Raw genomic sequence first — 17,351 nt, 5'->3', positions numbered from 1 at the left:
TGATAAGGAGTTATGCGTATGTAAGTATGGAATTCTATTATACTTCAGACATGCCAGCAGAACTGAGGGGAGATTAAACTGAAGTGGTAGGTATGAATTCCCAACTCCTTCCCTATCCTGATTCTTTGAAAATTTTATGTTGTCATTAATATTGTCATTAATTATGTTGTCGTTTCATGTTGTCATTTAAAATCTTGTCATTAGTTTTTGGTCACATGCTTGTGAAGAAATTTGTAAACAAAAATTGAAAGGGTTTATATCCTCAAGTGTCTGGAGAGGATTGGATCGCTTGGTTAAAATAAGAAGTGTTATGTTAGTCGAGGTGTTAGTATTCATCGTTGATTTTAATGTGTTTTATTGTCACTTTTATTGTTTTCATGTTATTTTATATTGATAGGCTAAATGTTTTGACTTGAGTTTTGTTGTGGGTTTGAAAGAGCGTGTAGCGAAAAGGATTGTCGTTGAAAATGAGATATGATGAAAAAGAAAAAAAATTGATGAGGATAAGTAATGATAAGAAATGTTAAATTTAGAATATTGCATTGTTTATAATTCGAGATTTACCATGTTTAGAGTTAAGAAGGTTGTCATATGGGAAAAGGGAAATAGAAAATTATGTTTGTAGGAAACCATAATTTTCTTTTGTAACGAAGGGGGTGTTGTGACAAATCAAATTTCGTCACAAATAAATTTGAACGTTAAACTAAGTATGTCCCGCAGTGTGCGCCCAAAGACAAAGAAAGTGTTGACAGACGGGGGTTGTAAAGAAAGAAGTGAGAAGTGCGGGGTAGGGCGACAGGTCCTACGAGCTCAGGAACGAAGACAGTCAAGATCGAGAGGGGAGAGAGAGGAGACCGAGACAGGAGTGGTGGTGAAGTACGCGCTCCCCGCCCAGCAGTGTGATGCTGGGCGGCGAATGAAGAAGTTACAGTCGAGTCAGAGAAAGTGATTTTCAAGTGTTATCCTCCGCCCGGCGACGTAATGTTGGGCGGGAGACGAAGAAAGTGCGGTGATCAGACGCGGCCGGGAGGGCCTGAGCTGCAGAACTGCAGAAGCTGCCACCTAGGACTTCGGCCTTACTAAGGCCATCGAACAGAATCAACTCAGTGACAACAGTGTAGCTACAGTGAACAATGACAATGCGAATAGTGAAGAAGTAATCCGAACCATATGAGAACTAGTTAAGTTATAGATGTAAGTAGATCTAAGTATAATTTAGATTTAGTATTAACACTTGATAAACCCAATTATAAAACAGACTTATAATTAATAGATGTTCATAATTAATTCACCTCCCTAGTCCCCACCCAAGCAACCCAAATTGGTGAGAAGGCAGAGTATACTGCTGAAGAGGTAAGTATAAAACAGTAATATATTTAAGTATGATTCTGAGCTAGATGCCGGAGGAGATGTTAACGTGATTTTGTCACAATGGCGCCCAATGTGAAGCGGTTTTAGATATTTTACTATATCTATCACTAATGTTATTGACATTCCTAAAACTCATCCCTGAACAAAGGTAAATATTTGCATGTTCTAATTTATAATGAATTTTGTGTTATTTTTCTCGCTCTTGTCATGTTGTGTCTCGAGTTACCGTTGCTTGGGTGTTTCGTTTTTTTGTATAGTGTAAACAAATGTACTGTGACGAAGTCAGATGCGTAATATGCGTCTCATTTCAAGTGCTATTTTTTGTCGGAGGGCAGTTAAATCATTCTAAAATTCGGCGTTTTGACACATTTGGGACTGTGTTAAAATTAACCATTTATCGGAGTAATATTTTCAACACAAGTAAGGCGGGTGATGTCAAGTGGCTATTTTTTATTTGTTAAAATGTATTAAGGATAATGATTTTAGGGTACCCATTGGAGTTTATTTTTTGTTGCGTTTTAGGCAGGGGTGTTTGACCCCGAGTAAGGATCATATATTATTTGTCCCGTTGACAAAGGTCATCAAATTAAAGATTGTGGTGAGCTGAGTCAGCAAATATAGATTTGCTGTGTGTGAACGGCATAAGAATAACAATGTATTTTCTATATGTCATTCGGAGAAATTCATTTTCATACCACAATTTCGATCAATTTTATGTGTTCGGTAAAAATCCGATAATTAAAAATTGATGGCGGAAGGCGACCGATAGATAGGGGAGAGAAAGGGTTAGGCGCATTCACTTAACGCGATTTGAGAAAAACAAATATCTTCGTTCGGCGAAACCGTACATTATCTTGTATCTAAAGTCTCGCAATGTTTCGGATAGTAGTCTGCGCAGATGAGAAAATAAAAGGGCGCGTGCGAATGTGATGACGAACTGCGATAGTTACGAATTGGAGCACTTACCACCGACACGATTTGGGAGGTACAAATACTTACGTTTGATGAACTTAGTATGAGAGTACCTAAATGTCTCCATATCTAAAAAGTAATCTGCGTGCGTGATAAAAGACCGGTGTTGGTAGAGGTGCGTCCACAAATTAAAAAATGTGAAATGCGAACGGAAACGTAAAGGAGCACTGAACGTTCCACGATTTGAGTGGTACAAATATGCATGTTTGACGAAATTACTATGAGAGTACCTAAATGTCTCTATATCTGAATAGTCTGCATGCGTGATAAAAGACCGGTATTGATAGAAGTGCGTCCACGAGCGAAAATGCGAAAACGAAAGCAAGCACTGAACGTTCCATGATTTGAGTGGAACAAATACGCGCGTTCGTTGAAATTAGTATGTGTGTACCTAAAAGTCTCGATATCTGAAAAGAATTCTGCGCGCGTGATAAAAGACCGTAAAATATGTAAAAGTGCGAAAAATTTAAATAAAATGGGATGATGCATTGAAGCATTAGCCAGCAGGAATGATAAAATGTGACATGTTGAGGTTGCATCTTAAAAGCGGTTGAATGAGAGACAGAGTATCCGGTTTTGGTGGTTTCACCGTGTAATAGAAACTATCTGGCGCTCAATTTTCCATTGTGTATCACGCCGGGAGATACACTACAACTCTGTTACCATATATTGTTTAGTTTTTTATCATTCATTTCATTTCAGATGTACTATGTATGTACACCGGATTTCTTGTTTTGTTATCGAAGATGTAGGCGTTAATAGATTTAGGTAAATGAGGAGTGAATAAAGATTAGTAACGGCCTCTTTTGCAAAGTACAACTAAGGTTTTGGTTTAAGTGATCAACGTGTATTGATAAGGAGTTATGCGTATGTAAGTATGGAATTCTATTATACTTCAGACATGCCAGCAGAACTGAGGGGAGATTAAACTGAAGTGGTAGGTATGAATTCCCAACTCCTTCCCTATCCTGATTCTTTGAAAATTTTATGTTGTCATTAATATTGTCATTAATTATGTTGTCGTTTCATGTTGTCATTTAAAATCTTGTCATTAGTTTTTGGTCACATGCTTGTGAAGAAATTTGTAAACAAAAATTGAAAGGGTTTATATCCTCAAGTGTCTGGAGAGGATTGGATCGCTTGGTTAAAATAAGAAGTGTTATGTTAGTCGAGGTGTTAGTATTCATCGTTGATTTTAATGTGTTTTATTGTCACTTTTATTGTTTTCATGTTATTTTATATTGATAGGCTAAATGTTTTGACTTGAGTTTTGTTGTGGGTTTGAAAGAGCGTGTAGCGAAAAGGATTGTCGTTGAAAATGAGATATGATGAAAAAGAAAAAAAATTGATGAGGATAAGTAATGATAAGAAATGTTAAATTTAGAATATTGCATTGTTTATAATTCGAGATTTACCATGTTTAGAGTTAAGAAGGTTGTCATATGGGAAAAAGGAAATAGAAAATTATGTTTGTAGGAAACCATAATTTTCTTTTGTAACGAAGGGGGTGTTGTGACAAATCAAATTTCGTCACAAATAAATTTGAACGTTAAACTAAGTATGTCCCGCAGTGTGCGCCCAAAGACAAAGAAAGTGTTGACAGACGGGGGTTGTAAAGAAAGAAGTGAGAAGTGCGGGGTAGGGCGACAGGTCCTACGAGCTCAGGAACGAAGACAGTCAAGATCGAGAGGGGAGAGAGAGGAGACCGAGACAGGAGTGGTGGTGAAGTACGCGCTCCCCGCCCAGCGGTGTGATGCTGGGCGGCGAATGAAGAAGTTACAGTCGAGTCAGAGAAAGTGATTTTCAAGTGTTATCCTCCGCCCGGCGACGTAATGTTGGGCGGGAGACGAAGAAAGTGCGGTGATCAGACGCGGCCGGGAGGGCCTGAGCTGCAGAACTGCAGAAGCTGCCACCTAGGACTTCGGCCTTACTAAGGCCATCGAACAGAATCAACTCAGTGACAACAGTGTAGCTACAGTGAACAATGACAATGCGAATAGTGAAGAAGTAATCCGAACCATATGAGAACTAGTTAAGTTATAGATGTAAGTAGATCTAAGTATAATTTAGATTTAGTATTAACACTTGATAAACCCAATTATAAAACAGACTTATAATTAATAGATGTTCATAATTAATTCACCTCCCTAGTCCCCACCCAAGCAACCCGAATTGGTGAGAAGGCAGAGTATACTGCTGAAGAGGTAAGTATAAAACAGTAATATATTTAAGTATGATTCTGAGCTAGATGCCGGAGGAGATGTTAACGTGATATTGTCACACTACCATGATTTAATACAGATTTCCAAGCACGGTCGCACCAATATTGATATTGTAAATCGACATACGAGGAAAACACTGGCGTTTTTGACAGTAAAAATGGACTTAACTAGTTCATGGGTATTTACTGATAACTAACAACTCTTGTTTCTCAGAGTTGGAACGGAATCAATTGATCGCGTTTTAAGGTATACGGGTCATGTATATGTTTTCTTTAATTTATAAGAGCTTAATTATTTCACATCCATTAGCCAGTTATTTTGCATAAAGATCGACAAAAAATTGTTTATTTGACACTAAAGATGCCGCGGTAAAAGCAGCGGCTTTTGTCTACCGATTGTAAGAATCATTTTCTGTCCGTGCTCGCAAATATCGCTAACTGGCCATGGATGAAGAATTTCATCAGTATTGTTTTGACATAAAGTTTTATTGATGTAGATGTCATGTAGCTTTTCTATGCAAATGAACTATTTTTTTTATTTGAATACCGCACAATTGTCCGAACTGCTCAAAACCACCTGGCGCCACTGAGATTAAGGCATCCCCAATTGGGGTATATTGGATGTTGTAGGTACTGAGAAGGTGAAAGAGATGGGAAAGAGGAAGATTGGAAAAGTACCTGGCTATTCGGATCTGGTTACCAAACACGGCTAAAGCTATTCAAGCAATGTCTCATTTCTGAATTGTAGTCTTACGCCAGGGTGATGTATTCTATAATTATATATCGCCCTTGATGTAATTTTTGACAAAAACGGCGCTATACTAATCATCTGAATATTGTCATTCTTAGCACAACTTTCAAAATAAGGTAATGCATCATAAAATTTGCTAGAACGGCATGCGTTCATAAAAACCATGTTTTCTCGATACCGTTAAATATAACTGATCAAAAATAGTGATTATAGGAAACATTCATACATCTGGTTATGACCATCTGAAGATATCATTAGTATTGTGAAACCGGTCCGTTCTCAAAAAGATAAGCCAAACAATATTGGTGGAATTTGCTCTGAGTTTCAAACCAATTATAATTAATATGGAGTAACTGACTTAGAATATAAATGGCTCTAGTTTAGCCCTTCTTTAAGGGCAGCGAAACTAGGTTATTTAAGGTCCAAATTTAATTAAGTAACTCACTTTTCTTCGATATTTTCTAGCTAAAGTAATTATTATATTCGCTGTCCGTTGGTGTAGTGATCTCCACAGAGTGTCGGTTGGAATATAAACTTTGGAAAAAACAGCAATAAATCGGTGTAATTTCAACTTCTCCAAAGTGTTTTATTTTAAAAAGAGGAATCTACCCTTTTGTTCACAAGTCCTTACTTTTCACAAATATGTTTCCCAATCATAAAGGCATACAGAAATTTGTTCACAGTTAAAAAATAACCTCTCAGTTGGACATAATATGATTTTTATATACACTAGAGTGGTTGCAAGAAAAATATAACCCCAATTTGCTATCGGCAATTTTGGGAAATATTCAACAACCGTGGATTCTTTTTTAAAGATGCACCTCCCAGCGTTACACGGTCTCATATAACGCTATCTCATTTTTTATAATGGTGAGAAATAAGATACAGTGTCAGAAAGAGAAAAAAGCTTTCAGTTTTCATTGAAAAATTACCTTGAACGCTTTTGAAAAAAATTCTAAGAAACAATATTTAGCATTTGAAAAATATTTGTCAAGTTGTTGAATTGTTAAAATAAATATTTTTGTATTAAACAAAAAAAGTAAAGTGACAACAATTTTAATAAAACGTTTCCCTAAATATATTTTTTTTAGTTGAGTATAAAATATAATTACATTTTACACGACAAAAATTATTGGTAAGCGACTAGATGACTACGTTAGATGCCAAAAATATTAGAAAAATTAGTTGCGAGATGAAATTGGTAATTCTGAATTTGAAATATGAGATCGACAAATATGACGTTTAATAAATAGGTCCCAATGGTCGAGTGGCTTAAGACGCCTATCTCGGTAAGACAAGATTTCCTGGGTTAGATTCCTAGCTGTAACCGTTATCTTTTTATTTTTCTGTGTCTTGTTCTGTTTCATGTTTTGTTTAGATTTATTAGTGTTATCTTCGTCTTCAAAATAAGTTTAAAAAAAGAGTTGTTCCCTTATTGTTTTTTTCGTCAAAATATTTTTCAATTGTATTTATGTCGATTTTAATCTGTAATTTTTTTATCTCAGTTCTTTTAAGAGAAATACATTCCAAAAGATCAAAGGCTTTAGAAGCTAATATTTACTTAAACCAAAAAGTTGCACAGTAGGTAAAGTCAGTATATACATTAATTGCACAGTAGGTAGAGTCAGTATATACATTAATTGCATAGTAGGTTTTTTTTTTTTTTTTTTACAGTAATACCGCACAAGAGTCCCAACTGCTCCCGTCTGGAGCCAGTGAGACTATGGCATCCCCAATTGGGGTATGTTGTGAGGCTGAGGGTATTGGGGAGGGGAGGGAGATGGGGAAGAGGAAGGTGGGGAAGTACCTGGCTATTCAGATCTGGTCACCAAACACGGCTAAAGCCATTTCAAGCAACGTTTCAATTCTGAATGGTGGTCTTACACCAGGGCGATACTGAGAGTATCTTCCACTCTGGAACGTGCCGCAAATATACTATATATTATTTTAAATTAATTAATTGTGAAATAACACAAATTAATCAAATAAAATTTATTTGCGCACGCCGGGTTCGAACCCGCGACCTTCGGATCTGTAGTCAAAAGCGTATACCACTAGACCACGCCGGCCGTCAAAGGTAGAGTCAGTATATACATTAATTGCACAGTAGGTAGAGTCAGTATATACATTAATTGCACAGTGGGTAGAGTCAGTATATACATCAATTGCACAGTAGGTCGAGTCAGTATATACATTAATTGCACAGTAGGTAGAGTCAGTATATACATTAATTGCACAGTGGGTAGAGTCAGTATATACATCAATTGCACAGTAGGTCGAGTCAGTATATACATTAATTGCACAGTAGGTCGAGTCAGTATATACATTAATTGCACAGCAGGTAAGGTCGGTATATACATTATTCTTAAATTAATTTAGTGGAATAAGAACAAAAGAATATTTATGAAATAAAATAAACAAAAGATAGATCACACTGATCATACAATTAAAATTCCTAAGCAAATAGAACAAAAAGGAGATAAGTGATGTAAAGGCATTATTCACCGGGGAGAGAAACCAAAATACACAGCTCCAAAAACGGAAAACAAAGTTGGCAAGTCACGTCATAGTTTCACTGTTTATTCCCCTAACTTTCCCATGGAGTGGTGGAGGAAAGTGGCTTAAATAAATAATGCCTTAGGAAAGGTTTCAAAATGTCCGACAGGGGGCGCTGATTTGCGCGCCAAACAGACATTATAAATTACCATGAAACGGAAGAAATAATTATTACTGTTGTTACAATTTCAAACATATATCTACCCTATTATAAACAGCGGCGGCTCGTGACTTTTGGGTGTACTAGAATGCTGATATTACAAAAAATGGTATTATTTATGTTGCTGTAACATAAAACGATTTGAATTTTTTTTCGATTTTCGCTTTTAGAATAGATTTTCAGAAAATTTGTCAGTTTGGCCGCATGGATTTCATGAATATCTTCATACAAAAACAAATACATGCTATTTAGCTGTCAGACATGCAAAGGTATTGGCATAAGATTTTAAATAGTGCATTTAGTATGTGCTTGTTCACACAGATAGTATCGAAAGTTTAAAGAAGTTTTTTGTATTATTTTTTTTTTCATTTTTTAACTTTATTTTTCACATATAATTCGAGGAAGTTGAGCTGTCTACAGCGTCAGGTCACATTGTTTTCCTGGATAAGTCCATAATTAAGTAAGGCCTTCGAATACTAATCAGGAGATAACAGGTTCTAATTTTATTAAATAAAATTGTTTCACTACACAATTTTTTATTCAAAATAATACGTTCTATATTTGCGACACATTCTAGATACTTTCATTATTGCCCTAGTGAAAGACACCAATGACAATCAAAACGTTGCTTAAAACAGCTTTAACCATGTTAGGTGACTAGATCTGAATAGCCAAGTACTTACCCATATTCCTCTCTCCTCTTTGCTTTCCTTTCATCACTACTTTCAGCCTCACGACATACACCAATAATAGGGGATGTCATAGTCTCACTGGCTCTGGTTAGCAAGGAACAAAAAATCCGCTCATTATGATGGCAGATGAAGAAATTACAATATTTTCAAGTATTTCATGACCTTGGAATGTATGCTTTTCTTTAAAAAAAACACATATGTATTTCTTGTTACGGTATCAGACCATTGTAACTCCAATTTTGAGGAGACTAGCAGAAGCCAAGAGGGGATATACATAAGTAATAGGAGAAATGACAGTTTGTGGTTCTTCAAAGTTAGTCACTTAATATAAATCTTAAGTCATTTCAACAAAATTTCGACTCTGAATAGTGATCCCTCACCTTATTTCGAAAGTATACGTTGTTAGAATGCAGAGGTGCGTACTGCGTACTGATCGCAAATACATTAAAATTTAAATAGCACATCAGTGTTGAAATGTGAAGAGCTTTTCACAGAAAGAAATATCTAACGCAAAAGTTTTTTATGTAGGTGTCTTAGAGACAGCTTATTCAGATTTTCATAAATCATTATATTTACCTGCTTTATGTGCAAGAGAAAAAACACTTTAAGAAAGTGAAGCATCTACATTCTACATACTTACATAAATATAATAGTGAAATAATATAATGAAACTGATCCACTATTAATTTATTTCATTGTATCTGAGTATACCCACAGTTCTACAAAATTTTTTGATACTTTTTAAAAATTTTGTCTAGTTATTACTTATTCATTTTTTATGTACTTATCAACGGTATGTAGGTATCATGCTTATTTTTTTATTTTAACTAAGAATTTTATAATCATTTTTAAGTGTAATTTGGTAGGTACTCTGAAAGTAAAACCAAAAATGATAAAAATGATGATTTTATTGTAGAACTAAAATATGTTGGCATTTCGCTGTTTGAAAACTACGTAATTTTCGACATTTTTAAATGAAGATGGCTTTTCACATATATATTTTTTTTGTTTTTCTGAATGTCTAACAGTTAATTGAATTTGCATTTAATGATCATCATATAGTATTGACGAGTAACAATTTAATTAAAACTGTCTCAGGAAAAAAACATGATTTGCAGCAATCCGCCAGGAGGTTATTCTTAAAATATACCATACCACTACGATTGCGGACTAATTGTGTAGCTCTCTGATGATCATTTTTCTAAGTAAGTATACTTACGGAAGAATTAGCTGAAAGAACACAACAAACGCGGACAACTAGAATTAGCTCTACATTGAACTTTGTGGCGGTACATACTAAAACTTCTTTTGGTCAAAGAAATTATTTATATCAGGCACCACTTATGTTTAATATTCTTCCAAATAATATTAAGTCTACCAATTCCTTAGTTAAATTTAAAAAGTTAACTAAGATTTTTGTATTGACAGACGATTGTCTCAATATTATTTCATTCTCGTCCTTTATTAAATAATAAGATTTTATATAAGTTCCATTTGCTAAAAACTGAATGTCACCCTATTTGTCTTTATTATCTACTTTGCTTCTTCTTTTGAATAATGATTAATGATTAGTTATGGTTCAAATATTGTTACAATATACTATTTTTTTTTTTTTTTTTTTTTCTTAGGTTTGTCAACAGTGATTCATATCAAAGCTCTCGAAATACAATTACATTAATTAAACTTGGTTGATACTATCACTAATTACAGACAAACACAACATTGATGAACACAACACTGTAAGTAAAGAATAATGTACATGTATGCACCTACAAGCATACATGTATACACACATACATACACTTACATATACATTTCATAACAGCAACAGTAATTATTTTTTAGATCAACACGATAGGTAGATATACTAATGGGTAATTTGATAGTATATATATATACTATCAAATTACCCATCTGGTAACACATCTAAAACTTATTTTTTCTTTAATTTTGAAATATTTTGTGTTTTATATGTAGAATTACTTTATGTTTGTGATTACTCTTATGTTTGCTTCACTCAAATGTAAATTGTTAATTACGATAAAGGCTTAGTCCTAGTGAGGTTGATTTTTATGTGAAAAAAACATGTTTTATGTATATTGAGATGCAATAAATAAATTCAGCGCCACTATATAAAGAGTGCGTTTTTGATCTTGTTTACTTTCCAAACAAGCAACCGTACAATCTTGACAGTATCTTCACTATATGATATCGAGTCAGCGCTCTTCCATTTGTTGAAAAAGTTTGAAAAATTTCATTTTATCTATTTTATGTTTCTCTGTTAGCAAATACTATAAAGCGCTTTCTTGAAGGCACGATAGCACCAACCTTCGCCGTGGCACTTGTTAGTATTTTGTATCGTTTCGCCCAAGCCAGGGTGACGTCACAAAAGTTGCGCATAAATCTTAGAACACAATGGGCGACTAGGTACCTGGAAAACGCTATAAATTGTATTAATTAAGGCATCCTTTACGTCTTATTTCTCCGCCTAATGCTTTATCTGGATGGAATAACGCGTTAAAAATATTTATCCAGGATGAGGCAAAATAATTTGTCAAGGGTGACAAATTTGCGAATTAATTCTGGCTACCATTAAAACAGATCGGTTTTAAAATTCAAGGTAAGAGATATTGAGCTTCATAAATAGCTCAGAGTGTAAAGTACTCTCAGTATCACCCTGGTGAAAAACCATTCAGATCTAGTCAGATTCTTTCCAATCTTTCTCTTCAAATCTCTTTCAGTCAATCAATGACGGCTTCTGGAGAAAAGCTCTTGACTAGCAATCAAAGTAGCAGGTTCAAATCCCATCGTGCGCAAGTAAATTTTATTTAATGAATTTGTGTTATTTCATGGTTAATTCATTTGAAATACTTGCATCAAGTTCAAGATTGGAAGATACTCTTAGTATTGCCCTGGTGTAAGACAAAAATTTAAACATTATTTGAAATGGCTTTAGCCGTGTTTGGTGACTAGATCTGAATAGACAGGTACATAATATTTTACTCTTTCTCATCGCCTTCCCCTCCTCAGTATCTTAACCCTCACAACATACCCAAATAGGGGATGCCGTAGTATCACTGGCTCCAGACGGATAGGAGTAGTTGGAACTCTTGTGCGGTATTCACATAAAAAGTCAAACAACATACCTAATTATTTGGGGATCCAATGATTCTACTGGCTCCGGACAGCGAGGGGCAGTTGGTAATCTTGAGCGGTATTATCATTAAAATATACATATAAATAGGTACCAGTATTCATTGCCAGAATAGAGCACTTTTTTCGACAAATTAATGAAATGTTTTGAAAGTAGCACTAAAAGCTAATTGTGTAAATCTTTTTTAGAAAAGGCTGCAATTCGAATTTTTTTGTCACACCGACAATTTTTCCGAGCTAATGATGAAATTAATTAATGCGATAACATCAAACCGTTTTGATAATATTTAAAAAGAAATCAAAGCCTCCATTTATTTGCGTAGGCAAAGCTTTAAGGCTTTACGAAATCAGCTTTTCCTAATTAAATGGGCACTTTATTAAGGACTTAGGAAAGCCAAACCTTTGCTTTTTAACCTGTTTAAAACAAAGTAGTTTGGTTCGCACGTGGCCCGGACAAAGGCGTCGCTACTTGCCTTCGTTTCTCCTAGTTCTTATGTTATCCTGATAATGTTCAGGTATTCCTCAGGCGTTTTCGATCTTTGTTTTCTTTGCCAGTCGACTTATTTATTTTGTTTTAGTCTCAGATGTTTTATTCAGAGTTTTAAGAAGCAATTCGGGTAATTGAAAACCCGTAATCAAATTACAGATTTGCAAAGCACGGCGAAGTTATTCAGGGGAAACTCGCAGTTGGTGTCCAATTTGAATAATAATGACATGTTTCCGATGTTCTTCAGAGAAAAACGTTATTTTCCATTATAAAATTTAAAACATAATATAAAACACCTATTTTTATAATTTCTCCCCTTTTTTATCAGCAGATCGGTAATCGGTATCGATTATGAACTGAATGGTTGCAGTTTTAATATCTGATATGATACAATATCTATATAAATATCTATCTTACTTTTTGCTGATGACCCAAAAATTTATAAAACTATTCAAAATATTAGCCATTGCAACATTCTTCAAGACAATATCAAAAAATTATTAATTTGGTGTAATGAAAATAGACTCTACTTAAATATTTCAAAATGTCAAATAGTTAGATTTACTCGAATAAAAAATCAAGTGATTTTCGATTTCAACATTGATAACAATGCTCTTGAGATATTAACACAAATCAAAGATTTAGGCATCACTTTAAAATCAAATCTTTCATTTGTTAACCACACAAAAGATATCTCTAATAAGGGCTTAAAAATGTTGGGATTTATAACTAGGCTAACCAGAAACTTTAACGAATACAAAACAAATTCTTACGTTTAATAAATTTTAAAATGGGTATCCCAGCAATAATGTTGAACTTTATCACTCAAATACAGTTAAATTATATAAATATGCTCAAATTGTCAGACAAAAGAATAATCCCCGACTTGGTATTTCTATATAAAATTCTAAATGATTTAGTTGACAGTCCGGTATTGCTAGAATTGATAAGCTTCCGGATTCCACAACGTAATACTAGAAGTTAGGATTTATTTCAGTGCAGAAATTCTGGGACTATCTACCACATTTATTCCTCTTTGCCCAGAATACTAATGGAGGGAAACAATTATACCAAGTCAGTGGACATATTCAATGTATATCTAAACAAATTTAAAATGTTGTTAATGAAACAATTCAGTTATGTGCAATAAATAATCTATATTTCTTAATATTCACACGTAAAAGCCCAGAAAAAGGGCGTTAATAAATAAATAAATACAATACTTGAAATATAAAATGCTCATTGTTTCTAAAAATTGTGATATTTAGGTGAGAGATTTTCATTCAGAACCGAAACGCGGATAGGAATGCCTTAAAGCTGCGTTTTATGTCAAGATTTCAAATCATCCTCATTTCCTTGTCTCTTTTCTCTCCCCATAATTCATACAATTCCACAACAGTCTAATGATTATTTTGCAGTTTAGTTAAAATTGAAAACTTTCAGTGTCATTAACAAAATAAATAATTAATGGGGGTATTTAAAAAAAACTAAAATAAATGATAAATTCGTTTAAAAATATTTTTAAATACCTCTAACTACGGTACCAAATTTTCTTATCATAATAACAAACAAAAAAATTGCAATGATATTGTACTATCATGTCATCTTATTAAATGAAAAAAAAAACTAATTTCATACCACGTTGCCAATTTAAAAAAAAAGAGTTTCATAAATATAATGAGAATATTCAAATAAGAATTAGAAGTAAGATTAGAAAAACATTTACCTTTAAGTGAAATCAAACATGTTATGACAACACTTTGTCCCAAAATAATAAAAAAAACTATTTTAAATGGAAGTAATAACTGCATTTTATTTTTAAATGCATCCATTTGAATTTCGCATTTGTTTTCCGTTTTGACTTAATGTAATCTTGGAAGAAATTAATGCACTTTCCAAATTTTGGTCGAGCTGAAACTCGGCATATTACACTCGGCTGTTATCGTTGTCGATAACAATGCATTCTATTTTTTGGTGGCAATCATGAACACGCACCCAGATATGCACGCATTTCTCTGAAATTTGATGACATTAAAGAAATTAATATACGAAATGAATGTCGGTCCTCCCCAATTTGAATTTAGTTTAGTTGTTAGCGCAGTTAAATTTAGGTTCAATCCTCACTTTGAAAAATAGTTTTAAAATGCATTTTGAATGTTCACAGCAGTTGTCAGTGAGCCCCTAGGGAAGAAGGTTCAATCCCCAGTCAAACCCAAAAAATAATAAAAACAGATCTAATATAGTAAAAAGAACATTTTTACGAGTTGATTTTTTTACGGATGGCATCACGCTGGGGTTTTAAAAAATCTTCCAAAACTGGGAAAAAAACCGAAAATAACAGTAAAATTTACAAATTTAGAAACCTAAAATAAAAGGCTTAGATGTATTTACATTTATTAGGATGGTAGGTAAGTACTTATTAGAAATATTGTTCTATTAGTAGATAGTAGTTAGTAGATACAGGGGATGTGAAATTTTTTTAGTCGTGGAGGTTGTTGTATTAAAATGGAGATTATAATCTAGTCTCTACAATTAAAACGTCATCAACAACTTTCTCCCACATCCTCCTTGACTGCAAACCGTTAATCACACAACCTTCCGTCCAACTTAATAATGCCAGGAGAGAGTTTAGGCAATAATTCACATAACAACCCGGGCAGCATAATAAAGCGGGAGGTATTCGGAATTACCTTCTATAACGTGAAGGGTGACAGTGTCGGGAGCTATAGCCGGGCCCGTGCAGGTATAGCGCCCGGCGTCTCCCAGACCCACCGAGGCCACGGTGAGCCGGCTGGATCCGGTCCTCTCTGCTCTCTCAGTCTCCACGGAAATGCCTCCTCGCTCGGCCTACAACACACAGAATGCTGCTTAATCACCAGAGCTTTATGTGCTCCTGATACTTCCAGTGATTAAAATGCCACTAAACTGAGCCAGCGCTCTGCGGAATGGGGATAACCAACTTAATTAGGATAAGTAAACCCTCAGGGCCTTACAAATAAACGAGTTTTAAATTTTACACAACTGATTAAAAAAAAAAATTTATCAGTTGTTTAAAATTTACCGTTTATTAGTAAGACTCTCATTTTACATTAATGGCTGTTTATTAGTTGACATAATACATATTGTGACTGTGGTTTCGTTAAATATAAATATACCTATATATATGAAAGTAGTTTTGTAGTAATTTTTTTTTTAAATTATGCAATTATTTTTATTAATATGACACATTTGAGGGTTGAATAATTTTATCTGCGGTTTTACCGAAGTACACAAAAAAATGTTTATAAATTTATTTTTCAATCATGACAAATTAATTACTTTACCATGCTGTACTATACTATGTACCACCCCGGAAACCATTTATTCGATAACCAATACCCCTGCCATAGGTCACTCAAAGTGTTTCGCTACGTTTGATGATTCAGCAGGGCACCTGGGTTCACCGATGAAGTATGTTCAGGTCTTGGCGGCAGATGCGCCCGCCCACTAGCTGAGAATCGTTTAGGGTGACCTTTTGAATTTTCAAACTGTTCTCTCTCGACCCATTGCATTGCATGGCAGCGTGAGGGAGGATTCATGCATCGGTCACTCCTGGACACACCCCTCATAATTTTCCTTTCAATAAGTTGCTCTCCTTCTTTTCCTTAAAAATACTCTAGAAAGCATTCCCAAAAATGAATCTGGCCCCGAGGTAGATTATTTTTCTCAGAGCCTCCAATTTGGTGTGAATGTAAAAAAATCCATACATTTATCAACGTTTGTGGTTTCCTAATTATCTCGTAGAATACAAACTCAAAGAAAAAATATAATATTGTTGCGTGTTCACAGTATTCGGTTCTTTTGATTAAAATAATAATTCTTTGTATTCTTCTCCTTTTTTGGTCATTATTCCGAAATAACACTTTGTAAATTATTTCCACAACACCTGTAACTTCTAACCAATATAATACCTATTTCTGACTACCATATTTTCTATCATACGTTTTTCTTGCCCTTCTTTTTATGATCTCTTATGAAAACTTTCGATTTCAAAACCACTTAACTTACCTATATATTAAGAATATAAATAATCATTTCCTCATTGTGTGATTTTTAACAACTACTTTAATTGAGCAATATCTTTTTAATAAAAATAACCAAATGAAAACATCCAATAATATTTCTATTCTCCTTATATTTTTTTTTCTTTTCGGCAGGTTTACATTATGACGATTATATTATTTTGTATATTGATTATGTAGAATGAAAAAAGTGCCATTGCGGAAATAAACATTAATTACCCCATAAAATGTCTGTACTTCTGGGTAATTGTTAATATCGTTGATTTTATGCCGTGTAATTTATTCATAAATAATAATCAATCATTGAAGAAGAAGATAATACTAATAAATATAAATGAAACAAGAAACAGAACGACACTGAAAATAAATAGGATAACGGTCGCAACTGGGAATTGAAACGGTATCTTTGTCTGCAATTGAAACATTTGATCGTTAAAAATCAGATTACAATGGCCAAGTGGTTAGAGGCGATGTCTTGGTAAGACAGAGTTCCTTGTGTTCCAGAGTGTTCCAAATTATTATAAGCAATAATTACTCGCCTGAAATATCCATACAAATCGAAAATATCTCCCGACTCAAAATAAATGCCGCCGACGGGAATCGAACCCGCACCTTCTGACTGCCGGTCAGGTGCTCTGAACCACTAAGCTGCTTCGGCTTATTCTCAACCCGCCAAAATTAATTTGTTATCCTTTGTGCCATGCATAAAAAACCTTATCTTATAAATGTAATTTTTTCGTTAAAAATAACTTTACTTTTGGAAAAACACATCCAACAGATATAAATCACAATATTTAATATTAAATTAACCCCATGATCGCGGGAGAGAGGGCGCTTTTCCCCCGCACCGACTTCACGTTTGGACCAGGAGAACAGGGGTGAAAGGGGGAACATTGACCCATATCAATGTCGTCACACATGGACACT

The 17,351-nt window shown here is 34.2% G+C and overlaps 1 protein-coding gene across 4 annotated transcripts in view; it reads right to left on the bottom strand.

Moving 5' to 3' along the window:
- Positions 1-17,351, bottom strand: part of LOC149426022 (zwei Ig domain protein zig-8-like) — a 254,330-nt gene that overhangs the window by 5,369 nt on the left and 231,610 nt on the right. For all 4 annotated transcript variants that reach the window (XM_089645526.1, XM_089645518.1, XM_089645534.1 and 1 more), the window contains exon 6: positions 15,054-15,210. In XM_089645526.1, coding sequence (XP_089501652.1) covers positions 15,054-15,210 — 157 coding nt within the window. The remainder of the gene's footprint in view (positions 1-15,053; positions 15,211-17,351) is intronic.

Source organism: Hesperophylax consimilis, chromosome 2 (assembly GCF_061612785.1).
Source record: "Hesperophylax consimilis isolate HC1 chromosome 2, BYU_Hcon_1.0, whole genome shotgun sequence".
Taxonomy (NCBI): Eukaryota; Metazoa; Arthropoda; class Insecta; order Trichoptera; family Limnephilidae; genus Hesperophylax; species Hesperophylax consimilis.
This window is presented reverse-complemented; position numbering and strand designations above follow the sequence as displayed.